General features: G+C 52.5%; 1 protein-coding gene across 2 annotated transcripts; it reads left to right on the top strand.

Annotated features, from left to right (window-relative positions):
* The first annotated feature begins 678 nt into the window (after positions 1-678).
* Positions 679-20,732, top strand: Cblc (Cbl proto-oncogene C). Of its 2 annotated transcripts, XR_004944635.1 has the most exons (12): positions 679-1,077; positions 3,453-3,599; positions 3,746-3,902; positions 4,130-4,251; positions 6,537-6,674; positions 9,284-9,371; positions 12,068-12,199; positions 12,813-12,974; positions 13,326-13,403; positions 17,605-17,711; positions 17,810-17,883; positions 19,386-19,435. XR_004944635.1 is itself a non-coding variant. In XM_036182964.1 (11 exons), the coding sequence occupies exons 1-11, from the start codon at positions 725-727 to the stop codon at positions 19,441-19,443; spliced, it is 1,542 nt and encodes a 513-aa protein (XP_036038857.1). In that variant the 5' UTR covers positions 679-724; the 3' UTR covers positions 19,444-20,732. The 2 variants fall into 2 exon arrangements, 1 of the variants encoding a protein (XP_036038857.1); XM_036182964.1 differs by lacking the exon at positions 17,810-17,883 and having other exon boundaries at positions 19,386-20,732.
* Positions 20,733-24,302: the final 3,570 nt, after the last annotated feature.

The raw sequence follows: 24,302 nt of genomic DNA, 5'->3' as shown, positions 1-24,302 counted from the left end.
TGGATACTTAAACTGCGGTCTAATTCCCCTTACCTGCCATGGGACCCAGAGCCCCGGTCGGTCTAGTACTTTCTCTCTGGGACACAGAGTAACCGCTTGACTTTCTGTTCTTAGGAGACTCAGCTGTCTGAACTTTGATCCCACGCTATGAGAAAGACTGAAACCTTTAGCCACGATTCAGGAAGGGGTGCTGGGTCCCAGAGCCCCTCCCTGCAGGGTGTGGAGAACCAAGCTTCCAATACCCTCCTTCTTTGCCCGCCACCTCTTTCTACACACCAAGAAACCCAGGCCCAGCCCTCCTCCCTCAGACCCAGGGGTCCAGGCCCAGCCCTCCTCCCTCAGACCCAGGGGTCCAGGCCCAGCCCTCCTCCCTCAGACCCAGGGGTCCAGGCCCAGCCTCCTCCCTCAGACCCAGGGTCCAGGCCCAGCCCTCCTCCCTCAGACCCAGGGTCCAGGCCCAGCCCTCCTCCCTCAGACCCAGGGGTCCAGACCCAGCCCTCCTCCCTCAGACCCAGGGATCCAGATCCAGCCCTCCTCCCTCAGACCCAGGGATCCAGACCCCAGCCCTCCTCCCTCAGACCCAGGGTCCAGGCTCAGCCCTCCTCCCTCAGACTCTGCAGTCCCCTCCCATTTTCCAGAGCCCGCCCTTTGCTCCATCCTGGCTCCGCCCCAGCCTGGAGCCTTCCCGGCCTCACCCCTCTGCCCCAGACCAGGCTTGGCTGAGATGGCAGCCCGGCGAGACCCTTGGCTGGGGTGGCAGTGGGGAGAGCCACGCGCGCTCGGCCGGGCGGTGAAGTTGCTACAGCGCCTGGAAGAGCAATGCCGGGACCCCAGGCTGGTTATGGGGCCCCCGTCGCTGCGGAACCTGCTGCCCCGCATCGCTCAGCTACTTCAGGAGGTGGCAAGAGCCCGGCGCCAGGCAGGGGGAGACCCCGAGGGTCCTGGTGGCGCTGGGGATTTTCTGGTCATCTACCTGGCCAATCTGGAAGCCAAAGGCAGGAAAGTGGCCGAGCTGCTGCCACCCCGAGGCAAAAGGGATGTCAACGAGGAGGTTTTCCGGGAGGGCTCCAGATTCAGGTGAGCACTGACCTGCCTGCCTTGGAGACAAGCCATAAACTAGAGATTTCCGGATCGTGCCACGATCTTCCCTTTCTTCCTTTCCTGGGTCACCTTGCACCTGGGGTCCAGGCGTGCCTCTCCCCGGGGGCCTTAGGTACACACGGGCCTTGTGAATGCAGGGATGCCAGAAGCTTCCAGTTGAGGGGGGGAGTGGACTCGTCTCTGGCGCCTGAGCTCAGGGACAGCCCCGGACCTGTGTGGGTGCCATCGCGGACTTCTGCACCTGAAGCCGAGGCTAAGGACCTTGGACTGGCCTGCTCTCTCTCCTGAGGAACAGGTGCACTGACCCCAGAGCAAGGTCTAAATCGGTGGTTCGGGCCTGACTCGCTAACCCTCGCAGTGTCTTCCCTGGCTTATAGTATCACCTCAATTCATGAGGAAATGAAATAAATCACCTGTTTGTCCATATTGTTTACATTCCCATTATCCCCCAATTATAACGGATGAAAGAAATACTACTCAAAATATATTTGTACATACTGCATGAAAAATGCAAATTTCTTTTTTATTACATCGATTTATTTCTCACTGTGTGTGTGCACCCTGGCCGGGGTCAGAAGACAGCTGGCCAGTGTGCTTAACAAAACTGTGACAATTTTTGTTGCTTTCTTTTGGCCTACCTTCTTGAAGTCTGGTGTAAAACTCCATGCACCTGCTGGAGAGGGGACTTAGGACAGTGGTTCTCAACCTGTGGGTCACAACCCCCAGGGTTGACCAGCCCTTTCACACGGGCCACCTAAGACCATCAGAAAATACAGAAATTTACATTCTGATCCATAACTGTAGCAAAATGACAGTTATGAAGTATCAGTGAAAATAATTTGTAAGGTCGGGGTCACCACCATACGAGGAACTGCATTAAAGGGTTGTGGGGTTAGGAAGGCTGAGAACCTCTGGCTGAGAGGTGAAGAGGGCTTCCTCCTCTCCTGTGGCAGAGGATCTAGGTTTACTGCACCCAGGATTAGTGGCTCATCCAGCTCCAAGGAATCCGACACCTTCTGGTCTCCTCAGAAATCCACCTCATGTGCACATACCTACACACACACACACACACACACACACACACTAAAAATGAAAATAAATCTTTTTTTTTTTTTTTTTAAAGAACCAGTTTGTTACTCTGGGCTGATTGTGGTAGCAGAAGCCTTTGACTTCAGTACTCAGGAGGCAGAGGCAGATGGATTTCTGTGAGTTCGAGGTCAGTCTGGTCTACAGAGTGAGTTCTAGACCAGCTGGGACTACATAATGAGACCCTGTCTCAAAAAAGGAAGAAAAAAAAAAAACATACCTTCCTGTCTGAACCACCCGGAATGGCGGGTGACAACCTCACTGACCTACACAGCTCTATGGTCTGAGAAGTGAGGTTGCTAAGAAACTGCCAAAAGCCTGCAGACCTGGCCAAGGAAGCTATTAATACAAATGAAAAATATAATATAATCAGCATGCAGTGAGTGTTAACTCAATATGATATGCAGGTTTTGTTTGATTTTGAGATACTGGGGATCTGGTAAGCAGAGGCTGAACCACTGAGCCACGCCTCCAGCCCCTCACTGGGGGAGTCTAGGCAGGGGCTCTACCACTGAGCCACACCCCAGCCCCTCACTGGGGGACTCTAGGCAGGGGCTCTACCACTGAGCCACACCCCAGCCCCTCACTGGGGGATTCTAGGCAGGGGCTCTACCACTGAGCCACACCCCAGTCCCTCACTGGGGGATTCTAGGCAGGGGCTCTACCACTGAGCCACACCCCAGCCCCTCACTGGGGGATTCTAGGCGGGGGCTCTACAATTGAACCATGCCCTGAGCTGTGCTCTCTCTGTGCTCATAAAGCATGGCCAAGCCCCTTGTTGATCCCCAGTGATTCAGAAGCTATACTCACCTCTTTATTTCCACTACGCAAGTGAGGAACTGAGAAGACTTGGAAAAACATTGTTTAATGATTTTTCAATACCTTCATAGCTATTAAGTGTCAAAAACAAACAAACAAACACAGTTACTGCATTCTGTATCCTGATCTAAAGCTCTGGTGGTCAGTGCACTGGCGGGTGTGGAAGACAGTTCTGGGCAGGCACTGAACGCAGACTGCTGATGGTTAGTCCCCACCATCTGGGTAGGCGAGGCTTCTCCGGGCACAGCAGGCTTTGGGCCTGGGCTGTGTTGGCTGGAGGCTGATTTGGATATTAGCTTCCACACTTTCTTCATAGATGGGGAAACTGAGGCTCAGAGAGGAGAGGCCTCAGGACTGAGATGGGCTCCTTTGGTGCATTGATTGATTAGAGGAAGTCCGGTGACTCTCCCTATGTCCAGCGTGATGTTCATGGCTTTTTCCTGCAGGCGACAGCTGGCCAAGCTGGCCCTCATCTTCAGTCACATGCATGCCGAGCTGAGCGCACTCTTCCCTGAAGGGAAGTACTGTGGACACCTGTACCAGCTGACTAAGGCCTCGGCCCACACCTTCTGGAGGGAGCACTGTGGAGTCCGGTGAGTGAGCCTTCGCCAGGGGAAGATGGGCTGCAGGTCCCTTAATCGCCCTACCCAAGGCCCCGAAGTGTGTGCGGGGGTGGGGGTGGGTGGGGTAGCAGTAGACCCCTCCATCCGCAGCTGCAACCTCACCCCTTCCCATCCAGGTGTGTGCTTCCCTGGGCAGAGTTCCAGTCCCTCCTGTGTACCTGCCACCCCATGGAACCAGGCCCCGCCACGCAGGCCTTACGTTCCACCTTGGACCTCACCTGTAGTGGCCATGTGTCTGTCTTTGAGTTTGACATCTTCACCAGGCTCTTCCAGGTCAGAGAAGGTCAAGGCTGGGCCTAGAGCCCTGGGTCTGAGGGAGGAGGCTGGGACCTACACCCCTGTGTCTAAAGGAGATGGGGACTGGGTACAATGGATCTAAAGGAGAAGGGCTGGGTATGGACCACTGAGTCCTGGGCAAGGTGGTGGATTCTTGAACCCTAAAGACCCTAGGTCATAAGCTACTTTCTTGGTCTCTTGGTGACCATCGCTGTCTCTCCCAGCCGTGGCCCACCCTGCTCAGGAACTGGCAACTCCTGGCTGTCAACCACCCCGGCTACATGGCCTTCTTGACCTACGATGAGGTCCAAACACGCCTGCAAGCCTGCAGGGACAAACCAGGCAGGTGAGCAGAGCTGGGCTCCATGGGTCGGGCTGGGTAGCTTGGGGGGTTCTTGTTCTGGCTAGTGTGTGGGAGAATGCCTGAGGTTCTAAGAGACCAAGAATTGAGGTTCCTGGGACCCCAGAGGTCAGGAATGCTGCAGCTGGAGACCCGTGATATTCTCCTGTAATTCCAGCACTTGGGAGGAAAAAGCAGGATGATCTCTGTGAATTCTAGGCTACCTTGATCTATAGAGCAAGTTCTAGGACAGCCAGGGGTACACAGAGAAACTCTATCTTAAAACAGGACAAAAAAACTGAGTCTTGATGCCCAGCCTCTATTCCCGGGGCCTCCTGGATCATCCCATGGCCCAAAAACTAAAGCAACAATACCTGGTCACCAAGGCATCCTGAAGGCCCTACCTGAGATATGGCCCATTTCTGACAAGTTGGAGGCTATACAGTAAATCCATTAAATGGTTTTGTTTTGAGATAGGGTGTAGATGGGGTTTTAGTGTCCTGACCTATTGGTGAAATTATTAAGGCCATTCCACGTAGTTAAAAGGGAGGTTTATTTTGTGGGGTAACTTACAAATGAAGGGGTAGGTTGTAGGGTCTGTCAAAGGTATGACGCAGTCCGGCAGTGTTCTCTGGAGAACTCTGCTTGGTCTACCTCCATCCAGTGTCCAGGGTCCCAGAAGCCAGAGAGCCCTCCTCTCCATCCTGGGTCTTCTGCTTCTTCCTCCACTCCGCCTGGCCTGCGTGACCATTACCGAAGCCTCAATGGGGGTTGGAACTTCCAGGCCAATGCTGGGATGGCTATCCACTACACTGACCACCTGCTCCCAAATAACCACTGAGAGTCTTAATATAAATTATAAATGCTCAGCTAATTGCACAGGCTTATTACTAACCAGCTCTTACATTTTAAATTAACCCATATTTCTTATCTACTCTCTGCCATGTGGCAGTACCTTTATTAGCATGGCATGTTCATCTCCTGCTCCTGCTGCATCTGGCTGATGACTCCTCTGACTCAGGTGGCTCTGCCCTTCTTCCTCCCAGCATCCTCTTCCTCTAGTTCTCCTGCCTAACCTCCTCCTGGCCAGCTAGAGGCCTGTCAGCTCTTTATCAGCCAGTGGGAGTAATACATATTCACAGTGTGCAAAAAGATTGTCCCACAGTAATAGGGCTTGCTTCATATAGCCCAGGCTAGCCTCAATCTTGCCATGTAGCCAAGGATGACCCTTGAAATCCTGATCATCCTTCCTTTCCCTTGCAAATGCTGGGGTTACAGAGGTTATCCCTACACTCAGCATTTTTCTAGGGTTTGTTTTCTTTTCTTTTCCTTTCTTTTCTTTTAAGACAAGGTCTCTCTATCGCCCAGGCTAACTCTGAACTTGGCAGCCTCTCACCTCGGTTTCCTGAATGCTGGAATTACAGGTGGGCAGCACAATCAGCTTGTCCACCTCTTAACTATTTTGCATGTGAGCCCTCCCAGGTTAGAGACTGGGAAACTTGCATCGGAGACCTCACTTCCTTTCAAGGCAGGAGCTTGGAGTAGTTGAATCTCCTCCATGGGCTAAGGATGAGAAGCTGAGCACCCACAGGTTGAGGGAAGTGTCTGGTTTATCGGTTTCTGCAGGGCTCTGGACAGCCAGGGTAGAATATCAGCTACTTTCCAGAGCGCCCCATTCACTTTGAGCTGGGGAAGAAAGAGGAAGGAAGAGAAAAGGGAGGCTCTTCTCAGTCTGTCCGTCCGTCTCTATCTCTGTCAGTACCCCTGTCCCTGTCTCCTACCAGACATGCTGCTCAGTGGTAACACCCTTGTCTAGATGGGTCCCTAGACAAGGTCTCTGGTAGCCCAGGCTAGCCTTAACTCTGCTGCAAAGAGGCGGAGAGAGATGGGAAGTTATAAAACTGAAAGGAAGAACCAGAGGGGGGTTCAGGCACGGATGGATACAAGCCTTCAAGCCCTTTATCGGGGGTCAGTGTCTGGGTGCCCCTTGACTTGATTTGTCCTGTATTAGCCTCCTTCTCAGATGTGACCTGTCCCTATGGTGGGCAACGGCTAAAGCTATAGCCACACACCCTTCCAGCCCATAGGTGTGGGTGGGGAGCAAAGCCCCCTTTCTATAAGTGAAAGAAGGTGAGGATGAGGACCGAGATGCCTGGATCCCAGGCGGAGCAGACCCCTGGGGGAGCAGACCCCTGGGGGAGCAGACCCCTGGGGGAGCAGACCCCTGGGTGTTCCCCATAGGGACAGCAGCGACCACTCTCTCTCTCTGCACCCCACCTATCTTCCCACAGCTACATCTTCAGGCCCAGCTGTACCCGCCTGGGGCAGTGGGCTATTGGGTACGTGAGTTGCGATGGAAGCATCCTACAGACCATTCCTCTCAACAAACCCCTGTTCCAGGTGCTCCTGAAAGGACAAAAGGACGGCATGTGAGTCCCCAACGCGAAAGGAAAAGATTATCAGCAAAAGCCAGATTATGTCCAAATCATGGCTGGGGGTGGGGGTGCGGGTGTGTGAGGTGGGCAGACACACCAAGCTGCAATGCCAATGGCGCCCAGCAGGGGGCGTCAGGGATCTCAAGGCCGGGGAATGTTTGCGTCCACACAGCGGGTCACAAGGCACAGGATTCCTTCCTTGTACTGGGCTCCAGGGCCTGTGCTTCTGGAGGACATATCTTGCTCTAGGATCTAGATTGGCAGGGCAGGGGCGGGGAAACAGCCGGACTAGTGGTTTTCCACCTGTAACCTCAGCTGCCTCCGGTTTCCTGCGGGAAGTTGCCCGCTGTGGGGTGGGAGGGGAGGGGCGGGATGCTCTCCCCAGTTCTCTCTTACCCAGATCTTATGTGATTTGCACAGCTGGGGATGTGACCTAGCTGGGCAAGGCGCTACCAAGGAGCAACATGGCTAGTGTGAGATCAAGGTGGAGAAGAGCGAGAGACGGGTGGACAGGCAGACAACAGACATGGTGCTTCTCATTGTTCACTTGGGTTCTGTTCTATAAGATGGAAAAGCCTTGAATCATAACACAGGGCAGTTACTCTCAGGAAACAGACAGACTCACGTCACCTTCATGACTGGTCACATTCCTTTTGTTACATTATTTATTCTATTAGATTTCTTTTGGTCTTTTGTTCTTTGTTTTGAAAATGTATCGGTTGTTAGCGGGGATGGTGTGTGTGTGTGTGTGTGTGTGTGTGTGTGTGTGTGTGTGTGTAAGTATTCAAGGTGCAGGAGGATCCTGAAATTTGTCTTCATTCTAAGCTATATAGCGAGACCTAGTTCCAACAAGAAAAAGAAAAAAAAAAAAAATGTATAGGTCATGCTGTTGGTGTGGATCACTGGTGAGCACTTGCCTAGAATCCCCCAGTGAGGGGCTGGGGCGTGGCTCAGTGGAAGAGCCCCTGCCTAGAGTCCCCAGTGAGGGGCTGGGGTGTGATCAGTGGTAGAGCCCCTGCCTAGAATCCCCCAGTGAGGGGCTGGGGTGTGGTTCAGTGGTAGAGTGTTTGCCTAGAATCCCCTAGTGAGGGGCTGGGGTGTGGCTCAGCAGTAGAGCCCCTGCCTAGAATCCCCCAGTGAGGGGCTGGGGTGTGGCTCAGTGATAGAGCCCCTGCCTAGAATCCCCCAGTGAGGGGCTGGGGTGTGGTTCAGTGGTAGAGCCCCTGCCTAGAATCCCCCAGTGAGGGGCTGGGGTGTGGTCAGTGGTAGAGCCCCTGCCTAGAATCCCCCAGTGAGGGGCTGGGGCGTGGCTCAGTGGTAGAGCCCCTGCCTAGAGTCCCCAGTGAGGGGCTGGGGTGTGATCAGTGGTAGAGCCCCTGCCTAGAATCCCCCAGTGAGGGGCTGGGGTGTGGTTCAGTGGTAGAGTGTTTGCCTAGAATCCCCTAGTGAGGGGCTGGGGTGTGGCTCAGCAGTAGAGCCCCTGCCTAGAATCCCCCAGTGAGGGGCTGGGGTGTGGCTCAGTGATAGAGCCCCTGCCTAGAATCCCCCAGTGAGGGGCTGGGGTGTGGTTCAGTGGTAGAGCCCCTGCCTAGAATCCCCCAGTGAGGGGCTGGGGTGTGGCTCAGTGGTAGAGCCCCTGCCTAGAATCCCCCAGTGAGGGGCTGGGGTGTGGCTCAATGGTAGAGTGTTTGCCTAGAATCCCCTAGTGAGGGGCTGGGGTGTGGTTCAGTGGTAGAGTGTTTGCCTAGAATCCCCTAGTGAGGGGCTGGGGTGTGGCTCAGCAGTAGAGCCCCTGCCTAGAATCCCCCAGTGAGGGGCTGGGGTGTGGCTCAGTGATAGAGCCCCTGCCTAGAATCCCCCAGTGAGGGGCTGGGGTGTGGTTCAGTGGTAGAGCCCCTGCCTAGAATCCCCCAGTGAGGGGCTGGGGTGTGGCTCAGTGGTAGAGCCCCTGCCTAGAATCCCCCAGTGAGGGGCTGGGGTGTGGCTCAGTGGTAGAGCCCCTGCCTAGAATCCCCCAGTGAGGGGCTGGGGTGTGGTCAGTGGTAGAGCCCCTGCCTAGAATCCCCCAGTGAGGGGCTGGGGTGTGGCTCAATGGTAGAGTGTTTGCCTAGAATCCCCTAGTGAGGGGCTGGGGTGTGGCTCAGCAGTAGAGCCCCTGCCTAGAATCCCCCAGTGAGGGGCTGGGGTGTGGTTCAGTGGTAGAGCCCCTGCCTAGAATCCCCCAGTGAGGGGCTGGGGGGTGTGGCTCAGTGGTAGAGCACTTGCTTCACATACTCCAGGCTAGGCACTGTAAAATAACAGTAATAATCACAATAAAAACCTTCCAGGCCTGGCTCTCAAGAGCCCAGGGGTCCTTGGAGGACAGAGGTTTGGATTCCTTTGTTGGTTCTCAGGCTGGAGGCCGAGGTTCAGTGCGGCTTCCCTGAGACGGTCAAGTGGATGGTGCTTGCTCTGGGGAGTCCCAGTGTGGGCTTGTGGCAGGTCTTCACACACACACACACACACACACACACACACACACACTCACACTCACACCAGATAGGTGAGGCAGGCTGGTTCTTGTGAGTCCAGTCACTCAGAGCACAACTCTGTTCTTCTCTCAGCTACCTCTACCCTGATGGAAAGAACTACAACCCAGACCTGACTGAGCTGTGCCAGACAGAACCTCACCATCGCATTGAAGTGTCAGAGGTAAGTCTCATATCTACACCTAATACCCACTCCCTGCCCCTAGCCCCGACTTGCCTTAGCTCAGAGACCTTGAAACGTAGCGTCGGCTTAGGGCTATGTGATCTTGAGCCAATCCTGGCTTTTCTGTGTCTTTCTGAGTTCTTCCCCTGGGAACTACAGCCTCTGCAGTCTCCTTCCCAAGGGTTTTATTGGATATGAAATAAAGAAAAGAGCCTCTGAGATCATCAAAATAGCTGATGCAGTTGAGTGTTTATCAGCTCTGAGTCTGAACAGACACCCAGGAGCAGGAGAAGAGCCAAGATATTTTCTTTTAGTTTTTAGGATGGAACCCAAGAACTTGTGCATGCTAGGCAGGGCCTCTACCACTGAGCCACACCCCAGCCCCTCACTGGGGGATTCTAGGCAGGGCCTCTACCACTGAGCCACACCCCAGCCCCTCACTGGGGGATTCTAGGCAGGGGCTCTACCACTGAGCCATACCCCAGCCCCTCACTGGGGGATTCTAGGCAAACACTCTACCACTGAACCACACCCCAGCCCCTCACTGGGGGATTCTAGGCAAACATTCTACCACTGAACCACACCCCAGCCCCTCACTGGGGGATTCTAGGCAGCAGCTCTACCACTGAGCCACACCCCAGCCCCTCATTGGGGGATTCTAGGCAGCAGCTCTACCACTGAGCCACCCCCCCATACTTGTTTGTTTGTTTGAGACAGGGTTTCTCTATGTAGCCCTGGCTGTTTTGGAACTAGCTCTTTAGACCAGGCTGGCCTCAAACTCACAGAGGTCCGCCTGCCAATAACTTAATTGACTATACTTCAAAGGGCTGGGCATTTATAGGAGTACTAGCCAAAGGTGCTACAGCCAAGCCTGATGACCTGAGTTCAGTTCCCAGGATCCACATGCTCGAAGGAAAGAACATGGTTCTGCTGCTTACCCTCTGGCCTCCACATGGCTACTGCCCTGCATGTCCACTGACTACTGCCAACAATTCAGCACTTGGTTCTTTCCCCACACACACATGGTGGTTGTTAGTATTATTTTGAGACAAGGTCTCTCTATGTAGACCTGACTGTCCTGGAATTTATTTATTTAGTTATTTAGTGGTCCGCCAGGCTGTCTTCAAACCATCAAAATCCATCTACCTCTGCCTCCTAAATGCTGGAGTTAAAGGTGTGCATCATCATGCCTGGCCCTTGGATTTTTGGTACAAGATCTTTCCACTAGCTGAGGCTGGCCTGGGGATCCCAATCTTCCTGCCTCAGCTTCTGGAGGAATTATAGGCATTTGACACCAGGAATTTTTTTTTTAGCCTAAGCACATCCCATCCTGTATTTGAGATACACTTATTTTCCATATTATTTTAAATATTTATTTTTATTATTTTTAAATTTTTATTTTATGTGTATGAGTGTTTGCCTGTACCTATGTGCAACATCTGTGTGTAGTGTCCACAGAAACCAGAAGATGGCGTCAGAGCCCCTGGAGTTAGGTGATTGTGAGCTGCCAGTAGTATATTGGGGAACCTAACTCTGGTCGTCGGCAAGAGCAGCAGAGGCTCTGCTCAGTGGAGCTATGTCTCCAGCCTGTCTACTTCATTCTTTATTTGCTGTTTATCTGAAATTCAAGTGGAAAGGGTCGTGCTGTATTTGCTAAATCTAGTCATTCTGGGGCTGGAGAGGCGGCTCTGTGACTAAGAACACTTGCTGTTCTTGCATGGGACCCAGGTTCGGTTCCCAGCCCCCACCTGGCAGCTTCACCTAGATATAACTCCAGTCCAGGGGATTCAATGCCCTCCTCTGCTATCCCAGGGCACCAGGCACACAAGTGATGCCCAGGCATACGTGCAGTCATTCATATGGACACATAGAATAAAAACAAATGAATCTTTTTTTTTTTTTTTTTTTTTTTTAGCTGAGGATCGAACCCAGGTCTACCACTGAGCTAAATCCCCAACCCCAAATGAATCTTTAAAAAGTAAATAGCTAGCCAGGCACACGCCTGTAATCCCAGCACTCAGGAGGCAGAAGCAGGTGGATCTCTGTGAGCCAGCCTGGGCTACAGAGTGAGTTCTAGGACAACCTCCAAAGCTACAGAGAAACCCTGTCTTGAAAAAACAAAATAAATAAGTAAATAAAAATAAATAGCTAAAAAAAAAAAAAAAAAAAAAAAAAGCTAGCATTTCCAAGTGAAGACAAGTCCACAAAATGAGTCTCTTGTGCAGGGCTGAAGACATGCTTGGCCTGTGGTGACATGTGGCTATAATTCCACTGCTGGGTAGGCTCAAGCCTGCCTCCGGGCTACTTAGTAAGCTCTTGTGGCCAGGAAAGATAAAGGTGAGGACAACGCCTGTGAGGGCCTTAGGTGCACTGGCCTTCAACCTGGTTGGTGGTTTTCTGTGAGGGATGTTATTTCGTTGTTTGGTTTGGTTTGATTTGGTGCGGAGACAAGGTTTCGTGAAGCCCAGGCTGGCCTCAGAGTTCCTAAGTAACCGAAGGTGACCCTGAAATTCTGAGCCTCCTGCCTGCATCCCACCCCCAGCACTGGAGCTGGGGATGGAGCACAGTCAAGCAAACCCTCTACCAACCGTGCTCCATCCCCAGTGCAGCCTTGGACTTGGGACAGTATCCAGGCTGGCAGAGACATTGGGGACCTTCCTCCTACCCCCACCCACCCTCATCCATTTACCTCCCAGGAGCAACTGCAGCTCTACCAAGCCATGAACTCCACATTCAAGCTGTGCAAGATCTGCTCTGAACGGGACAAGGACGTGAGGATCGAGCCTTGTGGGCACCTTCTCTGCCGCCACTGCCTGGCTGCCTGGCAGGTGGGGCTGCCACCGCCTCTCTCCGTCCCCATCCCTCCCCTGAGAGCCCCGCCTGGATCTCCCTGGGGCCTCACTGAACATATGAGGAAACACAGTTCCAGATAGAACAGAGGTCTGGTCGGGCCACTCAGGACCCTGACTATCTACATTGATGCCCCTGCACCCACCTCACCCTGAGTCCCACCCTCCATTTCTCCCTGAGCAGCTACATAATGAGCTTTAGAAAGGGCTCCTTTCTCCCTGCAACAGGCTATGCAGAGCCAATAGCGGTCCCTTATTGGACCTTGCCCTTAGCCTCTAAAGGCTAGCGCTAAATATTCCATCATCAGTGGTGCAATGAGAGGCCAGTCCCTCGAAGCCCTCAGCCAAGACCTCAGCAGCAGCTGTGCTGGACTAGGCCCTGGCTGCGAGTTCCTCCTAGATTCAGAGCAGGCCAGCCCCCGCCCGCCCGGCACACTGCCAGCATCTGCCTCCCCATCACCCATTCCAGAGCTCCGTTCTCTCCAGCCTTCCCACCCTCCATCACTTTGCTGGGGGGCGTTTGAAGTCAGAGGGACACCCGGGAGACAACAGGATAATTGACTAATTGACACTCTTGCTTCTTTGCCCCCAGCACTCAGACAGCCAGACCTGTCCCTTCTGCCGCTGTGAGATCAAAGGCCACGAGGCTGTGAGTATCTGTCAGGCTCAAGAGAGGTCAGTGGAGGCCAGGACCACTGCAGAGGACTGGAGAGACAGTTATCACCAGGAGGCTGAGCAGTGGAAGCCGGAGCCGGTGAGCAAGGCCAGGCAGGACCAGCAACCATTGTTCCCGGGATCTGATGGAGGAAGGCTTGGGCCTGGATCCCTGGGTCTGATGGAGGGGTGCTAACGCTTGGAATCTTGGTCTAAGGGACCTAGACTCTGGGTTTGAGGGAGGAGGGTCTAGAACAGGATTCCTAGATACTGAAGTTCAGAGTGTCTACTTGGCTGAGTCTGACCTGGCTTTCCCTGGCCGTGTGACCTCAGGGTGAGACCCTGTACCTGCTGCATGTAGTCTGCACAGCGCCTCCTGCTGGCCACTAGTAAAAGCACATGTAGGTGTGAGGAAGACCCGCTCACAGTCCACCTCCTCTGTCTCCTTCAGGTGATTCCCTCTGTTCCCCCACTGCCCCCTGAAGATCCATCCTCTAGGAGACCCCAAGACAAAGGGCGGCTGGCAGTGGTGAGTGAGGTCTGAGGTGGGTGGCTGGGGTCTCGCTCACCTCCCCCTCCATGTGACCACAGTGTGGGGTCACGGTGATGGGCTCATTCAGGATGCCCTCCCCACTTCCTCTATTTTACTTTATTTTAAAATATTTGGCCGGACGGTGGTGGCACACACCTGTAATCCCAGCACTCGGGAGGCAGGGGGATCTTTGTGAGTTCAAGGCCAGCCTGGTCTACAGAGCAAGATCCAGGAAAGGCGCAAAGCTACACAGAGAAACGCTGTCTCAAAAAACCAAAAAAAAAAAAAAAAAAAAAAAAAAAAAAAAAATTGATATGGATGAGTGTTTTGGCTGTATGTCCTTCAGCGCGCCATGAACATGTGGTACCCGAGGAGTTTAAGTTCCAGACGGTTGTGAGCCGCCATGCGGGAGCTGGGTATTGAACCTGGGCCCCCTGCAAAAGCAGCTGATGCTCTTAACGGCAGAGCTATCTCTCCAGCCCTTCTGTTTTCTTCTCTTCTTCCACCTCTACTTCCTCCTCACCTCCCATCCTCCTCCTTCTCTCTCTTCCCTGGCCTTTTGGAGGCAGGCTCTCAATATGATGTACATGCTGGCTTAAACCTCCATCTTCCTGCCTCAGCCTCCCGAGTGCTGGGGTGAACCACACGCTCCTCAGCCCAGCTCCCACATGTCCATTCCTTAAATAAACTCTATTTTTCTTCCTCAATCTTCCCACTCCACACCCCCTGGACCTTCTGAGACCCTCTCTGACGGTCTCAGCAGCCAGCTTAGCGCTCACTGCCTCCAATTAATATCCAGCTGACTTCAGACAAACAGCTCAGGAAGTCCGGGAACGTTATTCTACCACAGCAAGCCAGAGAGCCAGCAGGAAGGGGGGCCGGAGAGCCCAGGGAGGGAAGCTAAAAACAGATCTGGACCCATAGCCAAGGGCAAATGGAAACATTAGGAGGCACTCAGCTGGCTCCCTGAGGACAAGGAGGGGCCAGAGCCAGGAGGGCAGACTACCGGTCACCTCCAGCCAGATGGGTGCACCTTGGCCTGGGCGGCGCCCTCTGCCTGGCATGAACCTTCCCTGCGCCTGTTTGCGTTCCAGTCAACTCTTACTGCTTCTTCTCCTAACGCACCAGGGAGGAGATAGATAGCCTTGAGCTTGCCCATTACAGGAAATGTGACTAAACTTTTGGAGCACTTTAAATGCCCGTGCTTTTGTTATGTTCTCCTTCCGCCTCCATGATGATGATTTATTTTTCTTAAAGATTTATTTATAGGCCGAGCGGTGGTGGCTCACGCCTTTAATCCCAGCACTCAGGAGGCAGAGCCAGGAGGATCTCTGTGAGTTCGAGGCCAGCCTAGGCTACAGAGTGAGATCCAGGACAGGCACCAAAACTACACAGAGAAACCCTGTCTGGAAAAAAACAAACAAACAAACAAGAGAAAGGAAAAAAAAAGAGAGAGAGAGAGAGATGTATTTATTTTTAGGCTGGATGTGGTGGGCACAGGTCTTTAATCCCTGGAAGGCAGAGGCAGGCGGATCTCTTGTGAGTTCCAGGCTAGTCTGGTCTGCAAAGCAAGTTTCAGGACTATATAGAGAGATCCTGTTGAGAAAGGGAGAGAGAGAGAGAGAGAGAGAGAGAGAGAGAGAGAGAGAGAGATTTATTATTTTAGTGTGTGATCATTTTGCCCATATGTATGTGTGTGTATATATGCCCAGAAGAGGGTGTTGATGGATCCCCTAGAATTGAAGTTACAGACAGTCCTTAAGCTACCATGTGGGTGCTAGGAACTGAACCCCAATCCTCACCAGCCGCTCAACCACTGAGCCATCCTTCCAGCCCCATTATTTTATTTTATTTTGAGACAGGGTTTCACTCTGTAGTCCAGGCTGGTCTAGAACTCACCTGCCTCTGCCTCCTAAGTGCTGGGATTCAAGGCATGCGCCACCACCCCTGGTGTCTCTCTTCTTATGTGTATCTGTGTAGAACTGAATGTATGTTGTGTAGTGTGTGCATACAGGTGTGTACAGTGTCTGCAAAAGTCAGAAGAGGGTGTCCCATCTCCTGGAATTGGAGTTACAGATGGTTGTGAGTCACCTTGTGGGTGTTGGGAACCGAACCTCGCTCTAAATCTCTGAACCATCTCTCCAGCGCCCCTCCCATCCTTATTTTGAGGTTCTAAGGATTGAACCCAGAGTTTTGTGTATTTTAGGAAAGTACTCCACTGAGCCACACCCCCCATCCCTTCACTGGAGCACTCTAGGCAGGCCTTACCCCTGAACCACACCCAAAGCTCCTCCCCCTTCCTTTTAAAAGGGGCTCATGGCTTCTTCCCGTACTCCATTACCCAGACAGCCAGGTGTCCAGAGGTGACACCGAGACCCGGCTCACAGAGGATGGATTTAGGTGTGGGACGCAGATCTCTGGCTCCAGTTTACAGAGCCTATGAACCACATGCTCTGTGGTCTGTACAGTGTGGGAAGTATCTGTCCCTACCACCAAGGGCCACCACGGGCCCTGGATGAGATGAGTCCACATTCAGAGTTGTAGTTACCCTAATGAAGATTACTATACAGTCGTTTTTTGCGTGTGTGCTTTCCAGGCAGGATCTTGCTACATAAAGCCTTGGCTCTGAATTCGAGATCCTCTAGCCTCGGCTTTCCCAGTCCTGGTTAGTGTGGGTCTGAACTATCAAGCCTTGTTTTCCCAATGGGCCAGCAAGCCCCTCCCACCACAGCACCTCCTACGGTGGAGCCCTTGGCTTCTGGCCAGTCATTCCAGTCTCCCAGAGGCCTTTGCAGCTGCCCTCCTGGCTCTGGCCAACGTCACCCTCTTTTTACTTGAAAGGACTCAGAACATCTGAGCTGCTTCCTTGCTTGGGAGCTGCCGGTCGTCTCCCCTCCCTCCCCTCCCCTCCCCGCCCCCATCACTGCAAGAACCGTCTTATGTCTCCATGTATGTCAGTTCTGCAAGAACAGAGATGTTTATCTCCTTGGTGGCTGTGTCCCCAAAGCCTAGAACGGTGCTCCAGAAATGCCTGTGGCATGAGTGTATGAGTATTTTTGAGACAGGGCCTCATATAGTTCAGGCTTTCTTCAAACTGGCTATGTAGCCAAAGATGGCTTCCTGCTTCCTTTCTTTGGGTTTGGGGTTTTTTGCGGCGGGGGGCAGGGGGTGTGGGGGATGTTGTTGGTTTTTGATGTGGGGATGGTTTTTGTTGTTTTGTTTTGTTTTTCAAAACAGGGTTTCTCAGTGTAGCCCTGTCTGCCCTGGATCTCGCTCTATAGACCAGGCTGGCCTCGAACTCACAGAGATCTGCCTGTCTCTGCCTCCCTAGTGCTGGGATTAAAGGCGTGCGCCACCACCGCCCAGCTGGTTTGCTTTTTTGAGACAGGGTTTCTCTGTCCCTGGCTGTCCGGAAACGAAGGGAACTTAGAATTCAGAGTTCCTCCTGCCTCAGCCACCATGCCCACCCAAATTAGGAGATTTGCATTTTCTTTTAAAGTTTACTATTAGTGTGTGTGTGTGTGTGTGTGTGTGTGTGTGTGTGTGTGTGTGTGTGAGACGCGTTTGTGAGTAAAGCTCTGGGATGCTGAGAAGAGGTCAGAGGGTAACTTTTAAGAGTCGATTCTCTCTTTCCATGAGGACTGACTGCAGGTCCTCAGGCTGGAAAAGCACCTTTTACTAGTGAGCTGTCTTGACAATCCAGTCTTGGATGTTCCTTCCACGAAGAAGAAAAGGGTGTTCTTTCTTTGTTTATTATGGGTTGGCTTTTTATTTTATTTTTATTTTATGTGCATTGGTTTTTTTTGCCTGCCTGTATGTCTATGTGAGGGTGTCGGATCCCCTGGAACTGGGGTTACACACAGTTGTGTGCTGCCATATGGGAGCTGGGAATTGAACCTGGGTCCTCTGGAAGAGCAGCCAGTGCTCTTAACCGCTGATTCATGCCTCCAGCTCCTAGATTTTATTTTATTTTTTTCTTAAGTGTGTGGTGTAGGGTGTGTGTGTGTGTGTGTGTGTGTGTGTGTCTGCCTCAGTGCACTTACGGAGATCAGAAGACAGCTTGCTCAACTTGGTTCTCCCCTTCTACTGCGTGGGCCCTGGGGATGGAACTCGGGTCACTAGGTTTGACAGCAAGCGTCTTTATACACCGAGCCGTCTCATCGGCCCAACGAAACATTCCTTAATTCCTTCCTTCCAGGTAACCCTCACCCTGCCCAGGCTCCGAGCTCCACTTCCTTTAACAAAAATGGCCTCGGTCCTGCAGGAAGTCACCTCCAGGCCCCAGGCCAGAGAAGGGGCCAGAGAGTAAGTAGAGAGGCCCTTCACGTTGCCTCGGAGGGGTGGGCAGAGGGAAAACACTGGCCTTCGCTAAACCAGGGCTGCCTAATGACTCTCCATGACAGGAGCTCCTGAGAGGGAGTACACCCTCCAGTCGGCCCTGTGAAGCCCCCAGTTATGTCCAAGATCCAGAGGCCAGGTGAGCCCAGTGTCCCTCCCCTGGCCACGCTCTGTCCCAGAGGTGACTGAATCTGATGCCACTGTCAGCAGAGCATTCAAGATCCTGTCTCAAAATAAAGAAGCGGGGAGGGGCCCAGCCATGTGCTTGCCTATCACGAAGCCCTGGGGTCAATCCTCAGCACTTTGACAAATGTCTGTAATCACAGCACTCGGGAGGTGGAAGCTGGAGGATCAGGAATTAAGGTCGTCCTCAGCTAGATAATGAGTTCCGAGTCAGCCTGGGCTACATGAGACTTTGCATTATTATTATTATTGTTATTATTATTATTATTATTATTATTATTATTATTAATCGTCTAATTCTTATTCCTTTTTAACATTTATTTTTGTTTTATATGCATTGGTGTTTTGGCTGCATGTATGTCTGTGTAAGGAAGGGTGTCAGGTCCCCTGGAACTGGAGTTACAGACAGTGTGAGCTGCCATGTGGATGCTGAGAATTGAACCCAGGTCCTCTGGAAGAGGAGTCAGTGCTCTTAACCACTGAGCCATCTCTCCAGCCCTCTCTAATGCTTGTTCTTTTTAAATTACATTTATGAGTTTACTTTGTGGTGGGGGATATGCCACAGGCCACAGCACAGAGGTCAGAGGACAACTTCTGGGAGTGGATTCTCCTCTTCCACAAGTCATGGGGTTGGCAGACGATTCCTGCTGAGCTATCTTTGCTGGCTCTCTGTCTTTTTGCTTGTTTGTTTGTTTGTTTGTTTGTTTGTTTGAGACAGGGTTTCTCTGTAGCTTTGGAGCCTGTCCTGGACTAGCTCTGTAGACCAGGCTGGCCTCCAACTCACAGAGATCCACCTGCCTCTGCCTCCCGAGTGCTGGGATTACAAGCCTGCGCCACCACCGCCCGGCTCTCTGTCTTTATAAAAAAAACAGCAAACGAGGTTTGGGAGAGATAGTTCAAGAGTTAAGAGAGGGTACTGCTCTTTTGGGAGACCTAGTCTGGTCCCAGCACCCATGTCGGGTGGCTCACAATTGTAACTCCAGCTCCAGGGGAACCCGTCCTCCTTCTCTGGCCTCCTCAGGCATTGCACAAACACAGACACTTAAATTAAAAATAAACTGCTTTTTTTTTTAAACAGAGTTTCTCTGTGTAGCCTTGGCTGTCCTAGAATTCACCCTGTAGACCAGGCTGGCCTCAAATTCAAAGAAATGCACGCCTCTGCTGGGATCAAATGTTCCACCACTGCCCAGCTAATAAAAACATAAATAAATGTTCAGGCAAAAAAAAAAAAAAAACCATAAATAAGCCAGGCGGTGGTGGCGCACGCCTCTAATCCCAGCACTCGGGAGGCAGAGGCAGGCGGATCTCTGTGAGTTCGAGGCCAGCCTGGTCTACAGCGTGAGTTCCAGAACAGCCAGGGCAGTTCCCTGTTTCAAAAAACAAAACATAATAAAATAAAAACCATAAATAATAAATAAGTAAATAAAAGCTCTAACGCTCTTTTCCTCTCCGTGGCAGGGCGCGTGGACTAGAGGAAGGGAGCCCGGGGCTGGAAGAGACAATGAAACTGAAATAAGCTGATGCTGGCCTTCCAGGCCTCTGGCGCGTGAGGGGAACCCACAATGACACACAGTGTGCGGAGGCAGCTTGCCCCTGGGGTAGGGTGGTCTTCAGTCCTGACCCCCGCCCCGTCCCCCATTAACTCACGAACCTGGGCCCCTCCACCCCGCGATCTTCCCACCCAATGGAGCCCCAGGCTCCTCCTTTAGACATGAAGTCCTACATCCAGTGCCCAGCTCATCACACATCCAGCCCTGTCCCCCATCCTGGACCTCTCGGGACCAGAGACCCCGATCCAAGAATCTCTTGTTTCTTTCTTTGGCAGTTTGGGACCTGATTACCACAGCCTGCGGTATCCCTATATAGCCCAGGCTGGACTCGACCACGTAGCATGCCCCTGCCTCTCCCTCCTGGGTGTGCGGATCATAGGTGAACAATGTCACAGGCAGGTCCCCTCCTCTTTTCAAGCCCCTACTCCCAAACTAGTGTGACCACTGGTTTCAATCAAACTCCCCAAATTCCCCAGCATTGTCTAGAGGGATCAGGGTCCATTTGCTGTAAGTTCAAACAGCCACGGCCGAGCCCCCGTCAGTGTGTCCATCTGTCCACAGCCTCTCTCTTACCCCTCCTGCACTGGGCCACCTCTACCATGTGCCCAAAGTACACTGGAGGAGGCTGGCCTAAGATGGGCAAAGTTGCTTTGGAAGGGAACAGCAGGGGTCTGTAGGAAGTCAGGGGAAGGTGCCTTACCTGACCTGGGTAATCAAGGGGGGCTTCCTGGAAGAGGAGGCATCGAAACTGAGATTGTAGAGAATCGGTGTCCCATGGGAAGGGTGCCAGAAAGCTTGACTCACAGATAAGTAACTAATAATAATAAGTAACAAAAGCCACCTCAGGAATACAAGGGGATTTATTGAGAGGAGTTTTTTTTTTTTTTGGGTCAGTCACAAAATCCCAGGAGCTGCTTGGAGAGCTGGGATTGGAAAGCAATGAGACTTAGTGGCCGCCAGCCAGCAACGGTCCCCAACTGAAAGCTCTCTACAGAACCGGTTTGATGAGGACACCGCAGGTTCCCCAGTGACCTAAGTGGCAGTCACTCACCCGCTGCCTGCACAGTCAATAAGGGTGTGGCTGCTGTAAAGCACTCGCTCATCACAGGTCACTCCTGGGAATAGCGGTTGACGGTTGATGATAATTTGACTGCTGGGATAGCTGCAGGCGGAACCGGAACGGAGACTAGGGTGGGGAGTGATTCTGACACAGAGGGGTCCCTGAGCATGGAGGTTTCACTTAGCAGAACAGCCCCTGCCTAGAACCCCCCAGTGAGGGGCTGGGGTGTGGCTCACTGTAGAGCCCCTGCCTAGAATCCCCCAGTGAGGGGCTGGGGTGTGGTCAGTGGTAGAGCCCCTGCCTAGAATTCCCCAGTGAGGGGCTGGGGTGTGGCTCAGTGGTGGAGCCCCTGCCTAGAATCCCCCAGTGAGGGCTGGGGTGTGGCTCAGTGGTAGAGCCCCTGCCTAGAATCCACCAGTGAGGGGCTGGGGTGTGACTCAGTGGTAGAGCCCCTGCCTAGAATCCCCAATGAGGGGCTGGGGTGTGGCTCAGTGGTAGAGCCCCTGCCTAGAATCCCCCAGTGAGGGGCTGGGGTGTGGCTCAGTGGTAGAGCCCCTGCCTAGAATCCCCCAGTGAGGGGCTGGGGGTGTGGCTCAGTGGTAGAGCCCCTGCCTAGAATCCCCCAGTGAGGGGCTGGGGTGTGGCTCAGTGGTAGAGCCCCTGCCTAGAATCCCCCAGTGCGCTGGCTAGTTTTATGTCAATTTAACATAGGCTAGAGTTATTTGAGAAGAGAGGCCCTCAAATGAGAAAATACCTCCACAAGATCAAGCATATAGTGCATTTTCTTTTTCTTTTTTTTCTTTTTGTGGTGGGGGAGTGTTCTTTGAGACAGGGTTTCTCTGTGTAGCTCCTGCTGTTCTAGAACTCACTCTATAGACCAGGCTGGCCTCGAACTCCGAGATCTGCCTGCCTCTGCCTCCTGAGTGCTGGGATTGCACCAACACTATGCTGCTAGGCATTTTCATATTCTAATTAGTGATTGAAGCCCAGCCATTGTGAGTGGGGCCGTCCCTAGGCTGGTGGTTGTCTGTTCTATAAGAACGCAGGCTGAGCAAGCCGTGAGAGCTGGCCAGTAAGCAGCTCTCCTCTACTTACTGGCTTGCTTTCGTGGCCTCTGCATCAGCTCCTGCCTCCAGGTTCCAGCTCTGCTTGAGTTCCTGTGCTGACCTCCTTCAGTGATGAACAGTGGTGGTGTAAACCCCTTCCTCTCTAAATTGTTCTTGGTTATGGTTATGGTATGTTTCATTACAACAATAGAAACCATAACCGAGACACCCAAGGAGGGGTGCAACATGGCTAAGTTGTAGAGTGTTCCTTCCTTCAGTGTGCAAGAGGTCCTGGGCTCCATCCTAGCCCTGCCCAAAGAAAAGAAAAGAAAGAAAACAAAAGTTCCTGGAGAGACAGGCAAGGTGATTCACAACTATAATCCCAGCACTCAGGAGTTGGAATCAGGACAATCCCAGTTTCAAGGCCAGCCTAGGCTAAATTGGAAGACTATCAACAAAAAATAAAGAACCAAGCTCTCAGATATGGAAGAAATGGCTAAACCAATGATCCTGGCAGGAGTCGTGTGGCTGTTTGCCCTTGTGGTGGTGGGTGCCCTGCTTTTAGTACCTTCTGTTGGTTATGTACTAAACTACTCAGATCCAAGAGGAAGAAACAAAGACCTCTTCTTTTCACCTTTCCTGTTTTTTTGTTTTGTTTTTGTTTTTGTTTTTTTTTGTTGTTGTTTTTTTTTTTTTTTTTTTTTTTTGGCTTTTCAAGGCAAGGTTTCTCTGTGTAGCTTTGCACCTGTCCTGATCTCACTCTGTAGCCCAGGCTGGCCTCGAACTCACAGAGATCCACCTGCCTCTGCCTCCCGAGTGCTGGGATTAAAGGCGTGAGCCACCACTGCCCAGACTTTTCACCTTTCCATTCTTCCTTTCTTCCTTGTTTTTCTTGTCTGCTAGAATGGAACCCAAGGCCTCTGGCTTCCTAAACAAGTACTCTATCATTGAGCCACCTGTCCCAGCCCTTCACTGGGGGATTCTAGGCAGGGGCTCTAACACTGAACCACACTCCCAGCCCCTCACTGGGGGATTCTAGGCAGGGGCTCTACCACTGAGCCACACTCCTAGCCCCTCACTGAGAGACTCTAGGCAGGGGCTCTACCACTGAGCCACACCCCGGCCCCTCACTGAGGGACTCTAGGCAGGGGCTCTACCACTGAGTCACACCCCAGCCCCTCACTGGGGGACTCTAGGCAGGGGCTCTACCACTGACCACACCCCAGCCCCTCACTGGGAGATTCTAGGCAGGGGCTCTACCACTGAGTCACACCCCAGCCCCTCACTGGTGGATTCTAGGCAGGGGCTCTACCACTGAGCCACACCCCCAGCCCCTCACTGGGGGATTCTAGGCAGGGGCTCTACCACTGAGCCACTCCCACAGCCCCTCACTGGGGGATTCTAGGCAGGGACTCTACCGCTGAGCCATACCTCAGCCCCTCGCTGGGGATTCTAGGTAGGGTCTCTACTGCTGAACCTTCCCACTTCCTCATATAGGGAATGCCAAGATCCAACTATAGACGGTGTTGTAGGATGAGAAGTTGCTTCCTCCATCTTTAGAAAATAGGATCTGCTTCCAGCTGTCATGGCTGGAAAGCCTAGCCGAAGCTGGCTTCTGCTGCAGAATTCACTCCTAACTCAAAAGTCTGGCATGGTTCCCATGCTTAGATCACCCCGGCTCCCAGAGGCGGCACAGCCAACACCTGTCACCGTCAGTTTCCACAGGGTGTGGAACTTTCATAGGAGGCAGGAAGGGGCAGATGGCAGGTAACTGATGCCTAACAGGCAGTAGGCAAGTGCTTGGCCTCAAGTCTGACCACGTGGATTGGGTCCCTGTGCCCAGGGGAAGGACAGAATAGACTCCAGAAGGTCTCTCTGACCACCACGGTGATATGCCCCCTACTAATATTAACAACATAATGTATTTTAAAAATGCATAATTGACCACCCATTTGGATACCCTATAGACATATACCCTTGGTGTTCACTTTTTTATTTTAATATCTCATGTACCCCATGCTGGCCTTGAATCTACCATGTAGCCCAGGCTGGCTGAACTCCTGATCCTTGTGCTTCTACCTCCCATGTGCTAAGGTTACACATGTGTGCTGCCATGCATAGCTCTTGTCTTTTGGTATGTGTGCATGTGTGTGCGTGTGTGTGTGTGTGTGTGTGTGTGTGTGTTTGTGCGCGTGCGCACACACTTATGTGGAGGCCAGAAGCTGATTTCTTAGTCATTGTGGTGGTTTGAAAGAAAATGGTCCCCAAAGGGAGCAGCACTATTAGGGGGTGTGGCCTTATTGGAGGAAGTGTGCCACTGTGGGGGCGGGCTTTGAGGTCAGTCTGACGGGCAGTTGTCTTCCTGCTGCCTCTTGGTCAAGATGTAGTTAGCACCTTGTCTGCCGGCGCACTGCCATGCTGCCCATCATAATGATAATGGATTGAACTTCTGAAGCTGTAAGCCACACCTCAATTAAATGCTTTCCTTGTAAGAGTTGCCATGGGGGGCTGGAGAGATGGCTCAGTGGTTAAGAGCACTGGCTGTTCTTCCAGAGGTCCTGAGTTCAATTCCCAGCACCCACACGGTGGCTCACAACCATCTGTAATGAGATCTGGCGCCCTCTTCTGGCCTGCAGGCAGACATGCTGACAGAACACTGTATGCATAATAAATAAATAAATCTTTAAAAAAAAAAAAAGAGTTGCCATGGTCACTCTTC

Source organism: Onychomys torridus, chromosome 1 (assembly GCF_903995425.1).
Source record: "Onychomys torridus chromosome 1, mOncTor1.1, whole genome shotgun sequence".
Classification (NCBI taxonomy): Eukaryota; Metazoa; Chordata; class Mammalia; order Rodentia; family Cricetidae; genus Onychomys; species Onychomys torridus.
The sequence above is the reverse complement of the archived record's forward strand: the minus strand, read 5'-3'. Positions and strand labels throughout refer to the sequence as shown.

Coding starts and splice junctions, on each gene's coding strand:
- Cblc (XM_036182964.1), top strand. CDS start 725: ATGGCAGCCCGGCGAGACCCTTGGCTGGGGTGGCAGTGGGGAGAGCCA. Junction 1,078..3,452: donor CGGGAGGGCTCCAGATTCAG/GTGAGCACTGAC, acceptor TTTTTCCTGCAG/GCGACAGCTGGCCAAGCTGG. Junction 4,252..6,536: donor TGCAGGGACAAACCAGGCAG/GTGAGCAGAGCT, acceptor ATCTTCCCACAG/CTACATCTTCAGGCCCAGCT.